This window comes from Carassius gibelio, chromosome A10, assembly GCF_023724105.1.
Source record: "Carassius gibelio isolate Cgi1373 ecotype wild population from Czech Republic chromosome A10, carGib1.2-hapl.c, whole genome shotgun sequence".
Classification (NCBI taxonomy): domain Eukaryota; kingdom Metazoa; phylum Chordata; class Actinopteri; order Cypriniformes; family Cyprinidae; genus Carassius; species Carassius gibelio.
Window position 1 is genome coordinate 19,267,418 of NC_068380.1, and position 21,298 is coordinate 19,288,715.

General features: G+C 38.1%; 1 protein-coding gene across 2 annotated transcripts in view; it reads right to left on the minus strand.

Moving 5' to 3' along the window:
* Nucleotides 1-21,298, minus strand: part of LOC128021465 (ciliary neurotrophic factor receptor subunit alpha-like) — a 149,620-nt gene that overhangs the window by 24,736 nt on the left and 103,586 nt on the right. For both annotated transcript variants that reach the window (XM_052608700.1, XM_052608701.1), the window contains 3 exons: nucleotides 9,758-9,875; nucleotides 7,252-7,418; nucleotides 4,148-4,311 (listed from right to left, as the gene is read on the minus strand). In XM_052608700.1, the coding sequence (XP_052464660.1) occupies nucleotides 4,148-4,311; nucleotides 7,252-7,418; nucleotides 9,758-9,875 (449 nt within the window). The remainder of the gene's footprint in view (nucleotides 1-4,147; nucleotides 4,312-7,251; nucleotides 7,419-9,757; nucleotides 9,876-21,298) is intronic.

A 21,298-nucleotide genomic window follows, 5' to 3' on the forward strand; every position in this document is an offset into this window, starting at 1 on the left:
ACACAGCTCATTCATTCTGTGCAGCGACTCCCAGAAGCCCCCACTGGTCAAGAGCAGATTGTTTCTCATTTGGCTGAGTGGCACCACAGCGGCTTGTTAAAGCTTGAGTTTAAATACATCATTTCTGGGAATGAAAGGGGCGAAGAAGAAAAATGGCCCACGGCATAATTTTTTTCACCTCCGCACCCCCAGCCTCCTTTCTTTTTTTCACACTCCATGCTGCTGCTTTCCTGGACAAAAGACAGAGCGTGAAACATTTGTAGTCATTTCACAGCTGTCTCGTGTCTTTTGGCTGCTCCCATATTTCAATCCATCATTCACATATCTCTCCAGAATAATGTGCGATTAACAGGATTTCACCTGTTCTTTAAATGTGCGTTCTAATGGAATGCATGCACAACCTTAATATTGCAACAATTCTTTTTTATCTTTAACCCAAGGGGACATTAACAAACATCTGCACTTTTTAGTCTGTGGTATTTAGACACAAAACCTGCAAAAAAGGCATTTAGCCTGTGCTGATAAATGATTTGAATACACCATTTTGTAAGTAAAAAAATAAAATAAAATAAATAAATAATACAATTATAACATATATATATATATATATATATATATATATATATATATATTTTTTTTTTTTAATCAATTACTCTTTCGATTATTTTTTCAGTTAGTCGATTAATCTAACGATTGCTGAACAGAACATGCTATCAGCAGCCCTGTTTGAATTCGCCCACTCAAAATACTGATATTTACAGTATAGATACAGTATATTCCCACTTTAAAATAAACATCTAATAATTTCATCCTCACACCTTTGAGGCAATGACAAGCTTCAAAGATCATGAATGTATGCATATCTTTCTTATAATGACCCCACACTTCCATTGCTCTTTGAGTCATCTGTTAAATGTCAGGGCTTTTTAAAGCTCCGCTGCACCATATGTCTCTTCAGCTCAGCTCCATCAATTACAGCTGAGCAGAAACATTGATCCATTGAATTTCTCAGTCCAGTCATTTATCTGAAGCCGCTCGACAAAAATGACATTTCTACTTTATAATCATGTATATGTCAATGTGGGGCCATACATTTTGGATCCAAAGTTATTTCTAATCATAAGTTTCAATAGATAGATCAAAATGTAACTATTAATTATGGTACAGGTTTAATGTTTTGTAAATAGAATTTGCTTTTCTGTTCTTGAAATATAGCTCTGATAAAAGGATAGTTCATATAAAACTGAAAATTCTGTCATCTATTCCTCGCCCACGTCATTACATGCATTTCTTTCTTCTCTCAAACATCAAAATAGGTATTTTGAAAAATGTTACACTATCTTTTTTTTTTCAATAGTGCACTTTAAATATTCTTAAGTACATGCAATTGCATGTCAACTAATTAATTAACCATCTAATAGTATTCCTGTAGCTCAATTGGTAGAGCATTGCTTTATCAAGCGCAAGGTTGGAGGTTCGATTCCCCGGGAACATGAAAGGTTAAATTTGAAAGCCTGAATGCACTGTAAATCGCTTTGGATAAAAGTGTCTGCTAAATGCATAAATTTAAATGTAATTTAATTTAACTAATTGTCATTAATGTGCAACTACAGCTCTGCTTACTCTCATTAGACTATTAGTAGAGTACTGACTGTTAGGGTTAGTAGGATGCACTTGCAAAGTGATCAGATGAATGTGTTATTGGGATCATCAAAAGTGTTGGCATATTAGTCAGATAGTCTGCTAATATTTTAATGACTGCTAGTTGACATGAATTCGCAACGTTTCTTACGGTTAGTAGAATGCCTGAAGTGGAACATCTCAATAAAGTGTTGCCAAAAAGTGGTTACGTCTAGACAAAGTTTGGACCAAAATTGACTTACATTATATAAATGAAAACCATTCAAAATTATCTTCAGCATATATTTCAAGTCTTGCAGGTTTGCAACAACATGAGGTGACTAAGTGATAATTTTTTGGGGAGAACTGTCTTCTTAAAATAATGAAAATTTTCAGTAAGCATTTGTATATTTGTGTCAAAACAGTTGCGAATGAATCCAAAACAGGTCTTAATTTAGAGGGTTCACTGTTTCGCTTTGTCCGAATAGATGGTTGACTATTTTTTTGTCTATTTTTTTTTGACAGTTCTGGGAACACCGTAATTGGAGATAGGTTAGGTTTGTATACCTGCACCTCAATACAACTGGAATCAACGTTTTTTTTTTTTTTTTTTTATTACAAAAGTGATTTATTAAGCATGTCCACTTCTTAAATCTAGGGACATCGTCGGCTAGCCACAAGCGCTTGATTGTTTCCATGCCACATTTTGCCGTCAGATCCCAGGCAGCTTTGAGGCATCCATTGCTCAGCGAGGACTGCTCCAGCTGCCATCTCCTCATTCCTCAGCAGAATGAATGGCTTCCCTACACCACGCTCCCCGCGCTGAGCTAGCTCTTTCATCTCTCTCAAGCCCTCTCGCCGTGATACGCTACGTGAGTGCACATATGAGGCGCAGCTGAAACGCGGCCTGGCGGAAGACTGATGAGGTTTCCACCTTGTCTTGGTGGAGCTCAATATGGTCTTAGCTGCTAGCTGATATGAGCTGGCGTTTGGGCTGATATGGATTGTTTCAGACGAGTAGTGGTCTCAGAGAACTCAAATAGGATTCATACGGCATTGAGTAATAGTTGTTTTGGAAATTTAGTTGGAGGGAGGGAGGAGAAGTGTGGCACATAACACGGGTGTTTGCATGTAGATTGATTTGACAACTTTAAGTTTAGTTGCTTTACTTGCTTACTGGAAAGACATTATTTTCAGCGCGCACATTCCTTTTTATGCAAAATTAGCCTCACTACAAAATGCAACATATTCACAAAACCGGTGCTACTTTATCTGCCTCGTGCAGTTAACATTAGGATGAAATGAAAATTTATTTTGTAAATGACTGTTACAGATGTCATTTTGAATGATTCTACATATATGCATTTTCTTAATAATTAAAATGTTATAACTCAATCGTCCAACAGATTTCTCTCTAGTAGCATAAGGAGAAGTTATCCAATCATTTGGTCTGCTTAAACCCCACCCCTCCACAACTGACTGCAAGCTCACGTTTGATTATAATGCCACGCCCACATCTCAAAATCCAATCAACAACCAGCTAATAGAACCAAGTCCCCTCCGTACTTTTTTTTTCTGTTTTTATGCATCAGAAGACATCTGTTTCAATACATTTTTTTTCACAGTATTGATAAAATTATACGAGCTGTGCATTCTCAATCTCCATTCAATCAAGTTGCATAACCAAAACCTTTATATAATGTATATCCCATTCATCCAGGGCAGGTAGTCTAATTTCAGAAATTTCGAATAAATTTGTAGTCCTGAAACACTTCATTTTCTTAGTGCCAGGCAGTAACTAGATTATAGAGTGAGATGTGCTCATCTACTTAAAGAGCTTAATGGAAATAAGCATGACGCAACATCTACTTTCAACCTTGATATGTAAGAGAAATAAATACAATAATCCCAAGGCGCTGCTTAAGAAATATTCTCTGACTGACTGGCTGGTGCTCTCTCAGTCAGTAGTGTGGCAGTGTATATATGAGCTGAGACTATGGGATATAAATCACCCATTTTCAACTGTCCAAAACTCTGACTGACGTCTTGGTGTGCAAATCAGTTTCCAAAGAACATGTCTAGTCTCATTCTGTAGAGCTGAGGGACACAATTGGACTCATGTGGAGAGCTGACAATGGAACCAAATCACAGTCGCCCTCTTTGACCCCCTGTATTCTTGTCGAAAATGAGACACGGTTGCAAACACTATTCCGAAGTCTGCAGAAAAGACGAACATAGTCTGGTTTCCAGAATATGCTATGTTTTGTGCAATAGGACGTTTGATTCGTTGGCTTTATCCCCGCCGGGATGCTGAGCCACAGAAAAGTGGCTAGTTGTAGTAGCAGGAGCTTGTTAGTTGACCAGCAAGACAATGCTGTTTGATCAACTTCGTCAAAAATACCTAGGTGGTTGGGTTTATGAAAATGTTATCATTACTAGTTTGAGCGCACATAGCATGTGCTCTACATAAATGTTAAAGATGCAACAGAGATGGCAAGAAGCTATAAAAGCGGTGATCCACACTTACGTGCTGCCACTGGTCTCGGATGAGTGGCCGGTAGCGCAGGAAGTACTTCAGCGGGAAGGTCTCCACGTCGGGCCACGTACTAGGACTGTTCCAGGTCACCTCTAGTCTCCGTGCATTGTTGGCTACGGGTTTAGCCACCACCTTCTCAGGGGGGTCAGGTTTCACTGTTGGACCAAAGAGATCTCGATGTAAACCCATGACCAATTGCAGATATCATATTCAAAGGAATAAATCGCCCCAAATTGATTCTGTCATCAGCATTTCATTTCTTTCTTCTGTGGAAAACAGATGGAGAGAAGGCCTCGAATCACATTCGCACATGGCCATCGTCAAATGGGCCACGTCAAAACACGTCTCGCAAGGTCTGATGTAATCGACATGAAATGGGATTTATTTTCATGTATCTGTTAACAGAATCTGGTATGTTTGAATATAAAAAAAGAAAAACAAAACAAAAAAAAGAAAAAAATAGCCTGGTTCTTGCGCAATTATGTAGTATTGCTTAAAGGAAAGATACTACAGGTAAATAATAATAAAACATACTGATATTACTACTACAATTGATAGGGTAACTAATAGATCTCATCACACTTTCCCTATGTGATTACAGTACATTAAGACACTTGTTTTGTATTTCATGTTTTTTAAACGTTATGTTTAAATATGCAAATGATATATTACAGTATTTAGTATTCACTAATTTGCATACAATTCCAGAACAGAAATATGAACAGTTAAATTAAACAGTTTCAAAATTAATTAAATTATTATTATTATTATTATTATTATTATTATTATTATTATTAATAATAATAATAATAATAATAATAATAATAATAATAATAATAATAATAATAATAGTAATATTATTATTATTATTATTATTATTATACATATTAATTAATAATGTTTTCTACATAAAATAAATAAATACAAATAAAATGGAATGAATAAATGAATGAATATAGGAAGGAATATAATGATATATGTATTAGACACATAGAGGATAAAGATATACATTCAGATATAGATATAGGAGAAAAACTGTAAAGTTGTATGTATGTAAGTGCTTCTGAAGTAGTGATTTCGTGCTAATATGAAGAGAATGGCATTTAAAATATGTATTGTAATTAGGGCTGCATGATTATGACAAAAATCATAATTGTCGATAATTGTCGGCTTTTCTAGAGTATTAAGCCTCAAATGTCAACTATGCATCGGATTGGTTTCTTCTTTAAATTATTAAAAGGTAAATTGTATTATAATGTTATAACTGCAAATCGCGATTAGACATTTGATTAATTGTGCAGCCCTAATAGTAATAAAAATATTCAGATGCAAATAGATAATGTGTTATAAAATTAAGTTTTAATGTGTAGTTTTGGGTGTTATTGAAGACATGTTATTGAAGCAAAATCTCAAAAACTGACAAGTGCATGAAAAAAAAAAAAAGTTTTCCCAAAGGGTATTGGCAAGGCTAATTTGAATGTTCTTTGTCTTTTTGAAGCTTGAAGCTTGATTTCATTCGAAGCTTGCTTTTAATATATGGAAAAGAGCAACTTGAACATTCTTCTAAAATTTTGTAAAAAAAAAAAAAAAAAAAAAGTAAGCCATATAGGTTTCTGATTGTCAAGAGAGTCCTGATAAGTTTTGGGGTAAACTATTCCTTAAGATCTAGGAAGTGTGAAAATACCTCTAATGCTGAGATGCTAATAGTATACGAGTTGTGACAAGGCTCCGAATAAAAAAGAACACAGTTTCAGAGGCTAAGCAGAAAGAATCCGTCATGACAAATGCACTAGCGAAACACTATAATGGAAAAAGAGATGAATGATTAGTGCTGAAATTTCCTCTTTATTATCCCCAGCTCGTCCCTCGGAGTAGAAAATCAGTTTGACATAACACACACGTCTGCTAAAGAAGCCACACTGACATTTCTCGAGATGTCTTTTGAGCAGCGGCGTCTCCTGAATGTTAGCAAAGCCTTTTGGAGCTAAGCTTTATGGGAAATAAGCAGAGAGCAACAGAGTGGCCTTTCTCTTCTTCTGGAGATGCGGTGTCCAAGGATCATTCTGTTTGCTCTGCGGTTTTAGCTTCACTCGCACACAAACACATGCACACGAGGACAAAGAGATGTTTCTGAGCCCCGTTCCCTTTACTATTCATAGCAGACACAAAGTGGCTTCAGGACTTATAGCTCAGGCCTTGACCTGGCTTGAGCGAAACACTCTTTACGACTTTCTAACACTGTTGATCTTGTTTAGATGTTGGCTTTTCGGATGCTAATTTTTTTATGTTAGGGTGTGCTGATAGGAAGGGCTGGACTGTAAAAGAGAGAGAGAGAGAGAGAGAGAGAGAGAGAGAGAGAGAGAGAGAGAGAGAGAATATTTCACGCACTCCAATATTTTATATATATATAAAATGCAAACATACTGATAAAGAAAATTATTTTGGCAGTGTAGCTGAAAAAAAAAAAAAAAAATATATATATATAGTCTGCATGCTTTAGTTTCAATGTAAGGCAGGTACTTTCATCAATATGTTCCCTACTTGTCACTAAAATGTATGCTAATCACAACTAAATATTTTTTCAAAATAAAATCAAATAGCTGTCACATATGAAATGCATTTTTTTTCTAAAGGAATCCATTTTCCTTCAAATATACACTAGAAACAGAGGGACAATATTTTGTTGTCAACCCAGTGATCCAGATTGCATTAGCATTTTTATTACTATCAAGCACACATGTAGCCATGCATGTAAGCATCCTATTTAGTTGCCAGAAGCCACTTCAACAACACCTCCTCCATCGATCAGACGATATATGCTGGAGATATTTTCCTCAATTCTGTTTGCCAGCATGGGTGTTGTTCTTTCAGAGCAGGAGATGATATTAGCTTACCAGAGTGTCTGATAAACATGAGCTAGATGTTTTGGTGAGGTCTATTTGCTCCAACCCAGTATAGCATACATGACTCTGCGTTTGAGCTGGTTTGTTTACATGCATGGAGAAAGTAAGATAAGCTCTTTAAAGCTATTTGTGAGTGAAAGTGGTTTAAATGAAAATCCTACACCAATTTGTTGAGTAGTATATAAACTGTACCTATCGAGGACTCCTCGAAGCTGATGGCGCTGGAAGCTCGACCCAGGGAGTTCACTGCCGTGACGTTGACCCGGTAAGGAAAGCTGGAGAAAAGTTCGGGAAACTTCACATGACATCTGTTCTTATGAACTTCATCCCTCGTCACCTCCAAGGGCCTCTGGTTGTGTCTGAAGAAAAATAAAGGATTTATCTTCTGAAGCATCGAGACATAAGTAGTTCACTTTTTGTAAGATAACAGTGAATCTAAAAATGAATTCTCTTCTTTTGCAGTGCCATTAAAATGTACATTCTTGCATCAACTATTGTTTTAACAACACCACTAAGCTATTGCCAGAGCTGGATAGTAGCTAATTAAATGTAATCTGGGTTACAATCAAATTTGAAAGAAATACTTGTAATTAGATTAAATTTAATTTTAAAATATACATAATCAGATTTTTGTTGACTATATAATTACTTATTATTCACACAATAGCAGCACAATAGCTCATAATTTATTTATTCTCTGTAAGTCTATATATATATATATTCAGAAAGTCTTTGAGTTTTCAAGTTTTGGTTAATGGTCACATGACAGGCAGGTAAAACTTCTCTTTGTATTTTTACAACAATATATGCAAGTGTCTCATATTTAAATTGATGTGTAAAGTAATCTAAAAGTTATCAAAATGTAGTCCGATTTTATTACCTAAAATATGTAATGTAAAGGATTACATTTCTAACTTCAATGTAATTTTGAAACAGTGATGGTCTATAATTTTGTAAGTGATTTACCCAGGACTGGTTATTGTTTTATTGAATCAATGTCATTTCTGGATGAAACAAGCTAACATTATTATTCCATTCGATGTTCACCACGTGACATGAGAACAGCAGATATGTTAAATTAGGGGCTGGCATTTGCTTGCCCCCAGGGTATATCTGGGCCGAGGCCGTGTAGCTGACCTTTAAACCTCCTGATATCAGCTCTGCACATGCATTGCAAAATTCATTTATTGGGTTTTGATGAAGCTTTATTGAGGTTATAATTCAAAAGCCTTGCAGCATATGTTGATACATAAATCACTTTTCATGTAGATAATGTCTAGTCCTGACACAATTCTCTTGAATAATGACCCCAACTGAACAATACAAAACTTAATGGATTATTAATTATTATAAAGTTAAGAATAGAGGTTAATCAAAGTCAAAGCTATTTGATTAAAGTTAACTATATATATAATTTTTTACATTTAGTTATTTAGCAGACGCTTTTATCCAACGCGAGGACAACAGAAGCGATCAATTGTAGTAGTAAAATAACTAAAAACTACGGTGGCCGAGAGAGCTCAACGCGCTGCAATGTGAGAAAACACCAGCAAAAAAAAACAAAACAAAAAAAACATCATCACAACACATGCTTATAACGAGACGCGCTGCAAATCCTTCACAACACATGCACATTAACAAACGCGCTGCAAATAGCACTGACCACAATGGAAATGTTTCAAGGAGTCCCCAAAAAGTGTCGGACCCGGCTGGGATTTGCTTATCGTGCAGTGGCTACTGGTCAGTGGACTTGCATGATTCCTTTATCTTTTGGATATTATTAGCCTAAATAAGCTGAATAATTACATGATTAAATGTAAAACATTACTTAAGATGGCTAACTTTAATATCCTCTAAATATAATTTCAAGGTTAATGAAAATAAACTTGCAATGCTTCATTCATTGTTTCTTGATGTGCATGTGTTGTGATGATTTGCAGCGTTTCTTAATTTGCATGTGCTGTGATGATTTGCAACACTTGTGTTGTCAAATTGTTAAAGATGTTTTCTTCATTTGCTGGTGTTTTTTCAATTCGGGTGTTTCATGTGTTTTCTCAAGTTGCAGCGTGTTGAGCTCTCTCGGCCGCCGTAAAAAAAAAACAGATCCAAAACTAAAAGCTAAAACATATATAAATATATATATAAAATGATATAAAAGACAAATGCATACAAATAAAAAAATACTATATAAAAAATATATGAAATAACAAATGGTATAAGAGTATAATAATGATTCTAACATAACACTAAGCATAATAATATGCTGCATGTTAACATTTGTCTTTTTTCAAAGTGATCACGTTAGTGTTTGTAAGTGTACCAGCGTGGATTCAGAAGTTTCCATTTTCTGACTGATGAGAATAAAGCTACACTTTGGTTGTCCAGACAGATGTGTATAGATAAGGAGATTGGGATTGAGAGAAAGAGAGATGGAGCTCTAGTAGGTTTATTCCTCAGGGGCTTTCGACTGAAAGTCCACTTATACTGCCTTGAGTTCCAGCACTCAGAGTCAGACAGACCTAATCAGCTCTCAGCAGACAGCGTCTGACCACACAGATCACTGATTCAGATGAGCTCGGTGTGTCTTAAAGCCTCCGCCGAACACGAGAGGGCATGACAGACAGAAGTTGAACGGGAAGCGAGGGTTGACAGACGGATTTGCAAACAAAGAGAAAGGCAGACAGGAAAAAAATCTTACTGAACATCGATTTCGAAGTCCGTTGGGATGTACGTGGCATGCTGAAGGTGCCAACTGCAGTAGAAGCCTTTGGGATAGGTGTTTGATCGACACGTCACCTGCGGTTCCTTCGGAGGAACTGTGAAGAAAGCAGAGGGGTGGAAATGTAAGTACTTTGTCAGCAACAACACCTTCGGAAATCCATCAGCAGCCCAAAATACAAGTCCCCAGGAGGCTTTATTTTATGATATCCCCTGCTTCTTTGGCTGTGTAACCCCTTGAACCTCCCTTATTCCAAGCATCAAGTGGGAAAGGAAATGTAATAACCGCCCATGCCCTCCTTCCAGATTAGAGTCCTTTTTTACAGCACCACTGGACCATGCCTACCGCTGCCAGAATTGAAACTGATGACTTGGACCGGCTGCCAGGGTTACACATAATATTACCCCTTCTGATGTGTTCCTGTGTGTGAAATGGAGAGTGATTTAAGTTCCGTTGGCTGCCGAGCACCGCCTTCTCCTTCCTCATCTCCATCGGCTCCCAGGGGCCTGACAAACAAGGGCCCGCAAGAAACAAAACCACTTTTAAAGATCACCTCTGGGCTCCCCTTTGAGCTTTGATTGCGCTAAACGCCGCACTAAGCTGGCAGCTTTTACATACGCTCTCTCCTTACGTGATTGCGATGAGACTGGCTTTGAGATTTTTGATCGAGATTTCGGCAAAGTATCTGTGCACTTGAGGGAACTTGCGGTTCTCCTAAGGCCTGAAATAAAAGGTACAGCCTAAAGAACATTTGAAAATGACTTTAAGCCCTTTCTGAACCATGTGAGTGGTGGTTCTGGCTTAGGTGAGCACCATTATTAAAGCAAATAACCTAAACTATGTCAAACTACGGTATACAACTGACTCTTTTTGAGTAACACACATGACTGATGCCTCAAATTATATTCAATTATTTTAGACAGTCGACTTGGTGGACAATAAAACAGACAAAAAAGGGACCCAAATATAGAAACCAAAATTGACAGAGTTGATGGTCGGCTCTTTTGATTTGGGCCAATCGGCAACCACCAAGAACACCCTAGCAAGCAGATATTTTTGTATTTTATTTTAAAAATATATTTATTTATTTATTCATTTATTGCAGTGGTTTAAGAATCAACAAGTGAAAAAAAAAATAATAAAAAAATAAAATAATAATAATAATAATAATAATAATAATAATAATAATAATAAAGCCAGTGATATAAGACAAATCATACTTGTATTCTAAATAGATTGAGAAAACAATCCCTAACATAATATGCAGTTTTTTCTTTTAAGTTAAATAAATCATGTTGATATAGTTTTCCAATAAAAACAAGACAACAAATATTATTTTGTAAGTGCAGAAACAAGTATTACCTAATAGTCCAATCCTTTAATAACCTCTTACACTGACCCCTTCACACTTTTACTTTAAGTCTTCTTCCTTAAGTCTTTCAATTCATTGGTCAACAATGAAAAATCAGTTACGGATCTAGTTTTACTCTTTTGCTAGGAATAAAACAAGAATAATGACTAAAAATCGGGTAACTGCAAACCACACATTGCTAGACTAAAATTAGCTGTGTGAGAAAACTGGATGCAGGAGATTGGAGAACACTTGTTAGAGGAGAGGAGGAGAGCAGAGCACGCTGTGTTTGACCTGACATTCCATCCATGAGCTGCGAGCCCAGAGTTTAGACAGTATCTCCTGAGGAGGTGCATTCCTCCATAGAGTTGGGCCTGCAGGAGGCCTTCCTCAACCTCAGACCAAAAGGGTATGCTGACAGCTCATGGACCCACATCCCCATTTGTACTAACAACACCTGAAACCTTCCCTTTCACTTCCCCACCCTTCCCAAAATAAAGTGCATGGCCATCCTCACAGTGGAAGATCTCAGAGACATTCTCCAAAAGATGAAAGTGGCAAAACAAAAGAAAGTTGCTTTTCTGAGAGAATTAGCAACCTAGCAACACTTCTATTGTTTTCTTTATGCTCCCCCACCCCCCTTTTTCTAGGACAGAATGTTGTAGAAGTGACAAAAGACATATCTCATTGTTCTTCCTTACGAGTGATTTCATCTACGCTACCAGTGCCAAAAGAACAGCGTTAGACAGAGATGTGGAGAAGCTAAACAAAAGTGTCACTTAAGCCATTTTCATCACACTAGCATTGCAGGAAATGAAAGGGAAATGTATTTAAAATGCTTAGTTAGAAGGGGTGAAATTCATAAAGATATATACAAGATGACAAGTTTTTAATATATAATAAACAAATAAAGATGATACACTAAATAAAAACACAGTAAAAACACTGCTTTACGTAAAGCAACAACATGGGACTGTTTGCCTCATTGATGTGAAACTCAAAAAAGTGATAAGTTTGCTGACCTGACCATATGGTCACCAAGACCTCACTTTATGTAGCCACAACCCTTCAGAGAGCTGTCACATCAAATCCAGGCCTAGCAAATGATACCTTCCAAACTCTCGGTACAAAAAGAGAAACATCAGTACTATTTGTAATAAAAGCTGATAATTGCAGAAGTCAATGAAGAGGTGCAATTTAGCTGTCAGACAAAGTACACTTAATGGTGAAAAAAAAGTCCTTCTCAGCTTTCCGGAGTGCTGTTTTTTCTATATTGATGCAATTGAAATATAACATGCGAAAACATTTGCCTTTGACCTCGGCTGCTTATTCTTTAACCCCACTTTAAATCTGAATTCTACTTGTCACTCAAGGTGCTGAAAGCGTCATGCGTGATTTTGACCGAGTCTACGACCCTAGAGGCATCAGGTGAACTCTTCACGCATGTTTAACAAATCCAGCTGGTCATATAAAATACAAACAATAAATAAATAAGGCTGCACTATTGGCCCCCTGCGTTGCTGGCTGTCCGCTCCCTAATCTGTGGCCATTAAAAGGCCAGCACAATGAAAGACGTGGATTCAGGGGTCAGTTGACAAACGTCAAGCCACCAGCCCACATGAAAGGCACGTAAGTGAATCCCAGGCGACCAAAACTATCATCACTAACTGCTGATCTGTTAAAGCTGGGTCGGAGCCCCCCTCCACAACACGACTGGAATGTGGACTATTTACTCGGCAATTGAAAGCAGTGGTGAGAGCGGTGCTGCCGGGAGGGGAACGGGGATCAAATTGCATGGACAGGCTCTACCTGCTACATGCAACATTTTAAACATATTCTGGTTCACAGGGCAGCATAATCTAAATTAATCATGATACCTTGTCCACACAGTTTGTGAGTTGGTTTTTATATGAATTTTTGAAGAATCTTCTTTGGGCATTATATTACAGTATAATAACTATGTTATAAATCAATTATTACCACATTTGTTGTTTATCTATACATGTTATACTACAGTGTATACTATAACTCTGTATTTTCTATTATTTAGTTATCCTAAACTGTGCTTTTAATATTGCAGCTTGTCTAGAAGACCGGTTTTAGGGGGTGGGGTCTTCAAACGGCAAAACCATCATCATAAATTAGTCACAGTGCTTGTCCTATACAAAAAGTGCCTGGCTGGCATCTTTTCAAAGAACAGCTTTGCTCTCTCTGTGCATGCATGCAAATTCATCTTATGCCTCGGATCCTAATCGAAAATCCAATAAAAGAAGCCCCATAAATCCTCGACAGAGGTACGTGAATTGGAGTGAGGGTGATTCTGGCCTATAGTACACCACTGCTATAGACCAAACTAAATGAATTGTTTTCTCACAAGAGCCAATAAATCATCAATCTCCCTTTTGAGTATGTAAATCTGTCCCCCTTTCAAGAACAAATAAGACGACACTTTGCTCATGCTGCGTTTTGTCGTTAAAAACATTTCTCCTCTCATTCTCGGTCCACCGTAGAGACAAACCGTGCTGAGTAAATGGGACAGAAAAAGCTGGTCAGCAATCTTTGGCAAAACAATTTCAAAATGTTGCATGAGCGAAATCCACCTTTGTATGGCGACAGTAAATCTAAGAGTAAAATACTGTGCAGAGTTAACAGTCCATGGCGTAAACAATCAGTTTTAACAGTAAAAGCTGTCGAAAAAAACAATCAAATACAAAACAAAACACATGGGATATACTTTGTTTTTATAAAGCCTGGTCTCAATGGCTTTGACAGGGTAGGTGATGTTGTTTTTACTCAACGTCTTTGGTCAGGGTGGCCTAGTAATGTCAACCAGCTCTCGATAGCTTCAGATAACTAGATTTAGACTTCTTACCTATAAAAATAATAATTTAGCATGACTCGTTCCCATCTCTTTAAAGTCTATTTGTAGTAATTAATGAATACATTTGCTACAGGTTAAATGTATATCAACATTCAATTAGTTTAATATGCAGCACCCCCCCACCCCAACTTTTCAAACAGGTTGCTATAATTGTCTCTTGCTAACAGCTAAGCTAAAACCAACAGGCAAAGCTTAAGAGACCGTTTAGAGCTTTCCCACAAATCCACATCACATCTAGGTCTACATTATCACCGGTCATGCCTTTTAGCCCTTGGTGACCAAAACAACCAGTCTAAGATTGAGATCCACTTCATGTCTAAGATCCACTTCAGTGAAATTGCTCTGAAAATAGTCCTAAATTCTATGAGGTGAACTTCAATGGTACCCAAGATGTAAATATGCAGTGACTAGAGCTGAGGCCATTTGTAGAGGGGCAGAATACATGAATGACCTTAAGGCAGTAATTTTATATTGAAGCCATTAGTGTGCATTGAAAAAAAAAATAGCAGTTCTATTTCCACAGGCCCTCTCCTGCACTATCCCTTAACCATCCAATTATTATCGAGACATAGGGGATGTTTGAGAGAATTTGAGGATGTTAAATGTTCTGGTCACTCCCGAGGGAATTCCTTGGATAGGGTTTGGTTCTGTAACCTAGCTCAATGAGTGAATCCCAACTTGGGATACAGGATTACTTCACATCGTAGTATAAGAAAATGGATGCAAGTTGGAGTTGACAAAGAAGACTGGTCCATCCTCTGACCACATCTTTGCATTTGCAAGGCATGCACACTGAATTTTTCAGCAATTGAATTTTACCAGTCAACATTTTAGACCTAAAAGAAGACGGCTGTAGTCATGGTTTACAGTCTTCTGGTGGGCGTTATTCAAAATGTATTCATTGTGCTCCTGAAGGCAACTTTTCGGCATAGTTGATCTCCAACACACTTACCTGATTAGCTGGTTCAGGTGTGTTTAATTAAGATTAGAACTAAACTCTACTAAAAGTTGGACCTCCAGTAGCAGGAGTAAACACCCCTGCTTAAATGGACTAATGTATTACTTCTATTGAACACAGCAAGTCAATATATGAACTATAGCCTGGTCACTGAGGTACTACTTGGGCTGTCAAGCTTCAAAATGGCCTCAAAAGAATGCAAAAAAAAAATATATATATATTAAAAAATCATATAAATAATTAATACATTGTCTAAACCAATTTGATAGCTGTATGTCAGGAACAAACAGAAATCTAAGACATTATGCACTGCAAACCTTGGCAAATATTTTCAATAAATCAGTTTATCCAGTATTTTCAGAGAAGTAGTCTGAATGATTTGTTCATGAACCAAACAGATTCTCGAGATCAGCTCGCTGACTTGTTCCATCTATTGAGATCCACGGGACTTGTAAGTATTTTGTCTCTTCCACCCATTCAGTCACAAAGTTGAAATAAAATCACAAAGAACCCAATGCTTCAGACAAATATCTGATGGGAACAGGGAGGGGGTAAGTCATCAGGGGGTGTTAGCCTCTGAAGTGGGCCGTCATGAGGGGCTAATTTGACAAAAATGCAGGGAGGAAGACTGATGAATGCTGGGCATATGGTTGAAAAACAAAGATGGGGCTGATGGAGGAAGGAGGGGTGGAACTGCCCTTTTAGACAACAGCAAAGAAGAAGTAAAACCTGAACTGAGCAGTGTTTGGGTGGTCTTAGAGCCACTGTGGACACCCATGAGAAAAGTATCTCTTTCTGGGAGCTATCCTTTGCTCTGCCTTAACAATACCCAGAAAGCCAAGACAACTGTAACTTATTGTATATGTGAATATGTGTGTGTACGAGGAATTTGTTTTTCCTGACAGAAGCTTCCGTATCGCAACAGTTTGAGAGTGACACAAAATACATAAATAAATAAATTGAACAAATAAATAAGGAATAACAATATACAAATTTACAATTGTGTGTGCAGGTATATTACAAATGACAGATTTGTATGTACAGGTAAATCATGTGTAAATTTGAAGTAATAAACAAGTGTATGAGTGTTTAAATAATGCTGTATGTTCCACAGTTTTTGTAAAGTGTTCATGAGATGGATTGCCTGAGGGAAGAAACTGCTTCTGTGTCTGGTCGTTCTGGTGCTCAGAGCTCTGGAGCGATGACCAGATGGCAACAGTTCAAAGAGGGACTGTGCTGGATGTGAGGGGTCAGGAGTGATTGGTGATTGGTTCTTTGGTTCTTGGGTTCTTGGGTTCTTGGGTTCTTGGGGAAGATGTGGCCTAATGGTTAGAGGGTTGGACTCCCAATCGAAGGGTTGTGGGTTCTAGTCTTGGGCCGGACGGAATTGTGGGTGGGGAAAATGCATGTACAGTTCTCTCTCCACCTTCAATACCACGACTTAGGTGTCCTTGAGCAAGGCATCGAACCCCAAACTGCTCCCCGGGCGCCGCAGCATAAATGGCTGCCCACTGCTCCGGGTGTGTGCTCACAGTGTGTGTGTGTGTGCATTTCGGATGGGTTAAATGCAGAGCACAAAATCTGAGTATGGGTCACCATACTTGGCTGAATATCACTTCACTTTCACTTTTCACTTTCTTGAATAGAAGAGATGGTTGTACCGATGATTCGCTCAGCAGTCCACCCTCTGTAGTCTTCTGAGGTCAGATTTAGAAGCTGAGCTGAACCAGACAGTTACTGAAGTGCAGAGGATGGATTCAATGATGGTGGAGTAGAACTGTTTCAGCAGCTCCTGTGGCAGGTTGAACTTCAACAAGCCTCTGCTGTTTCTCCTGAAGTCCACTATCATCTCCACAGTTTTGAGTGTGTTGAGCTCCAGATTGTTAAGACTGCACCAGACAGCCAAGTCCTTAACCTCCTGTCTGTAAGAAGACTCGTCACTGTCCCGAATGAGGCTGATGAGTGAGAACACTGGGCAATGCATTTGCACTTACATTTATTAACAAGTTAAATGCCAAACTTTGGTGGCTCTGTGTCCAAAAAAAAAATAAACAAAAATAAACAAATAAAAAATACAAAAAAACCTAAAACGTATTATGCAAAAGCATGAAAGTTAACACTAATGAGAAGCTCTAAAATTCTCTATTTAGTGTAAAAGGTAGCTTTATAATTAGAGTCAAAGGTAAAATCACAGAAATATTAAATATGCATATACCACTAGGTAAAACAAGTAAAAAAAGAAAAATTACTTACACCAGCACAGTTTCATTGGTGTCCCAGCTTGGCCAGTCTGGTTGTCAGATGCTTTGGCTGGTCTCCTAATCTGACAAGCTGGTTATCAAGTCTAGATAAACTCCCAACTTGGCAAAGTTATTATTCAAAATGTTTTACTGATTGGCCAGCTGGTCTGTCAAAAACCCATCGAAAAACATCAAAATAAGCCAGCCGAACCAGTTGACCAGGATGGGGGAGCTAAGATTTACTTATTTTTAATTTTATTTAATTTTTTTATTTAAGCATGGAGAGAGGAAAGCATCAGGTTGTAACTCACAGACCATATCATCTCCAATGTCTCCCAGCTCTCCAATTAGTCAAGGATTAACTTGCTGTGAGGATGGACATGCCTCAATGAAATATCAAGCTATTCAACAATTCAGTGTTCCCTCTAATTCTCCCAGAACGGTATTTCAGCTTTTTTATATATATATGCAATTTTTTCTTTATGTTTATGAACGGATGAGAAGAGCTGGGAAGTTTGGTCCCATCTACAGTAAGATGGTTGATGGTGGACAGCCAGTGTAATATTCTATAGAGAGGCAGGGGATAAATGGTGTTCATTGTGTGGATGGAGCTCCCTGTCATTCTACAGTCATGCTAATGGCTCTAATCTGACAGTGGGCTCTGCTCCTTGCCTTTTCCTGATGCCCCCCCCTCACCCCCCACCCCTCCAGCCCTTCACATTCCTGTCCCCCGTGTCATTCGCAAGGAACGGGCGGTATTACATGCCTGTTTGTTCCCTTTGTCATACAGCCTTCCCAGCTATTAAGGTTTGAGTCAGGGGAGGCAGTGGTTGGGGGTTAAAGACTGAGAAAAGAGGTTGTTGTAAGGGGGAGGATGGTGAGTTTCTGCCTGAGACCACTAAGCTCAAACGCTGGCCCACATTCGGTCTACCCCTGCTGATCACTAGTCATTGTTTCTGATCAATCAGGAATTTGCTCATGCAGTTCAACGTGTAAGCTAGGGACTGGTGGTGGAAGGGAGGGCAAACTGCAGAACGTTGAGTTTGATCCATTGAAACTGACATCAGAGATGTTTCTTAGACTCACTTTGGCCATAGGGTAATGAACCTACAGATTTTTAGCAACCTTGGTCTGCAGTAGACACCCACAGATATGTATAGTATGGATGCAGCCTCCGCTTTATGCGAGCAACCTTGAGCATTTGAGTTGAAAATTGGTACACCAAGACAATCTAAAGCCATGTGGGTCGAGCAGGGATGAGAGTGTATCATCTTAAAATACTGAGGTAATCTACTCTGACAAGCCAAAAACCAATTGGAATTTAACACCACATGGGTGCTTCAGGAACCCATGGGTATGCAGGATTGTTTTCATCCTGTTGTGGTCCATCAGTCAGCTAGACAATTAAGAGGGTTGCTAAAAGTTTAAGAAGTATCTTCAGTGAGGTGAGGTGAAATAATAATCGGGAAAGTCATTTGGCAAAAAAAAAAAAAGTATTAACCCAATGACACTATAGTATTTGTAGACAGCTCAGTTCCTGTCTGGGCAAATTGAATCCTGGCACAAAGTTGGTCTCCGGACTTACCACTCAGTGTTTAATTAGCGACTTAAAGTTTAAACCAGGGATTAGAAGTCATAGTGGGAGGATTAATCCAAAATACCAGTCTAGGCTTTGGGAATAGATTCAAGGCTTTAAATGCATGGCAGAATTTATCTCGATGTGGGGGGGGGGGGGGGGGGAAGTGAGAAAGGTGTCATTTCAGGCAATCAGTTCTGGGTGGGCAGTTCTTACGGATGCTGGGACGTGAATGAATTGCAAACCCCTTGCTTGCATTTTTCAGTAAGATTCCTGACACAAGCATGGCATGACATTTTCATTTATCAATCTGTTAGATGAACACTGCTCCCCAAAGATGGAATGCCTAAATTTCACCAAGAATTTCAATAGGACTGACTGCTCCAGGGCTTTTGACCTGTGGGGTAGAGATTCTATTACTACAAGGGCAACCCCAGAGTTATGGTTTGCCTAAGAAAAAACAGCTTCTACCGAGAAACACTTGCCAGATGAAAAGTAATACAAGGGTTAAAAAAAATGGGTGGAAATGGTTCTAATGGGGGCAGCAGGAGCACAAAGTGCTCTCTAATTTCAGTCTAATTTTCTTTGAGAGGAAAATGACAGGTTAAGTTGAATGGTTCCCCTTAATATTTACCATTTCTCTTGACATTTTCCTCCACAGTGTTCTTGTGAAAATATCAGGCAGATTAACATTTCTGATGGGTAAGCCAAGAATCCCTGCAGGAATCACATTGGGGACTTAATTTCTATACCGCAACGACAGCATAAACGATCCCTCCGCTTATAATTAGATATCGGGACTCTGTTGTAACTTTGGAACACGCTCAGGCCAAGTGAAAATTAGTCACAGTTCAACAGATGTCTGTAATTTCTGTAAAAAGGATACGAAGTTAAGTAAAGGTTTTCAAGCCAGCTTCAAACCCAACGTAAACATTCTGTCCCACTAAGACCCAAAAGCGGAGGACGCTGTGCTTAGTCTTCATTCCCGATCACAAAGAACTCTGGGGTTCGTCCCAAATGACAAATCACACACTGCCGGGAGACAGTGGCTATTTGGGAATGTGTACCAGGGTTGCTCTGGGTGCTCCGGACATAAGAAAGAAGGAATTCCATTGAATCATTGGACCATGAATAGACTTCAGAGAGTTTTTTTTCCCCACCACAGCCTCCTTGCACCCAAACTTCCCATTGAGCTAAACACCCTTTCTTCCATGCACCTTGTACACTCAGAAATAAGCTGGTCCCTGTTTTTGCAGGAAAATTGCATTTTGTAAGACTAATGCAAACGGAAATGCTTTTAAGTAATGGACATATGCACAACTGAAGTAACCACAAAAATGATTGAATATGTTATTACAGTAAATAGTCATTCCAGAGGCATTCATACGGTGAACATAAAATGTAGGGAACATGCTAAAGACATTAATAATGGATTATGGCATCTTTTATCTGTATTCCAGGCATCAAATTCCAAATAGTTTGTTGACACAAAACCTCACACAAAAATACAATAAATAAATAAATAAATAACTTATGTTCGGTCTCTGCATTAAAATTGTAGTGCAATATGGTATGCACTGTTACTGCATATAAGAGCATATAAGTTGGATTTTTATATTTATTTAATTGTGAATGCTATAGACTAAAATCAATATTGTATCTGTTGCATTTAGCAATATGGAAACTTGGAAGTTCAACAGACGTATAAAAGCACAATCACTGGCATTTAATGCTTCAACCAACAGCTCATTATCTGTATGGATGCTCCAACGCATTTCACTAAATATGTACAATGAATGTTGCCTCAGCCTGCACAAAGCTCAGGACTGTCTGGATCAGCAAGGCAGTATGAAATTTGGACAAAATATGCAATTCTCATTAGGGTCTGGTGTCATGGGCTAGCCAGACCCACAATCTCTGTCTCAATTAAGGCATTGACATCCGCAATGAGAAATGAGGACAAATCACCTGGGCTCTCCAGACAAGTTGGCTTCTATCTCCGGAGAGTCGGACAGATTCACTTGCAGACATCTGGTCCATTTACAAATTGGAAAATGCAATTTAAGGAAGAAACCAAAAAATAAATAAATAAATAAATAAACATCAAGAGAGAATTCTGTGCAGACTGAAGATTCTGCAGGAATCAAACTGAATTTCCTGCTGCACTTCTGTGTGTCTGGCACATAATTAATACTGTTTACCAGAAGCAAATGAGACAGACAGTAGGAAACCATCTATAAAATACAAGCTTGTTATTTTAAACTAAATTTTGCTTATTTTATTAATTGTTGCATTGCTGTTTCAATTACCCTTTCCTCATGTAACAAGAGCAGCCTTTAATCCGAGAGTAAATAAAAACAGCCTTCACATAAAGCTGGGCCATAAAGTTTTAAAGTAATCAGGCTCTGGAGAGAAGACTTAACCATCTGTAACAACATAATTTAAGTTTTATAGATTTTCACAATATTTGCCAATATGATTTTTGTCCATGCACATTTTTTAAGCCGTTAAGTT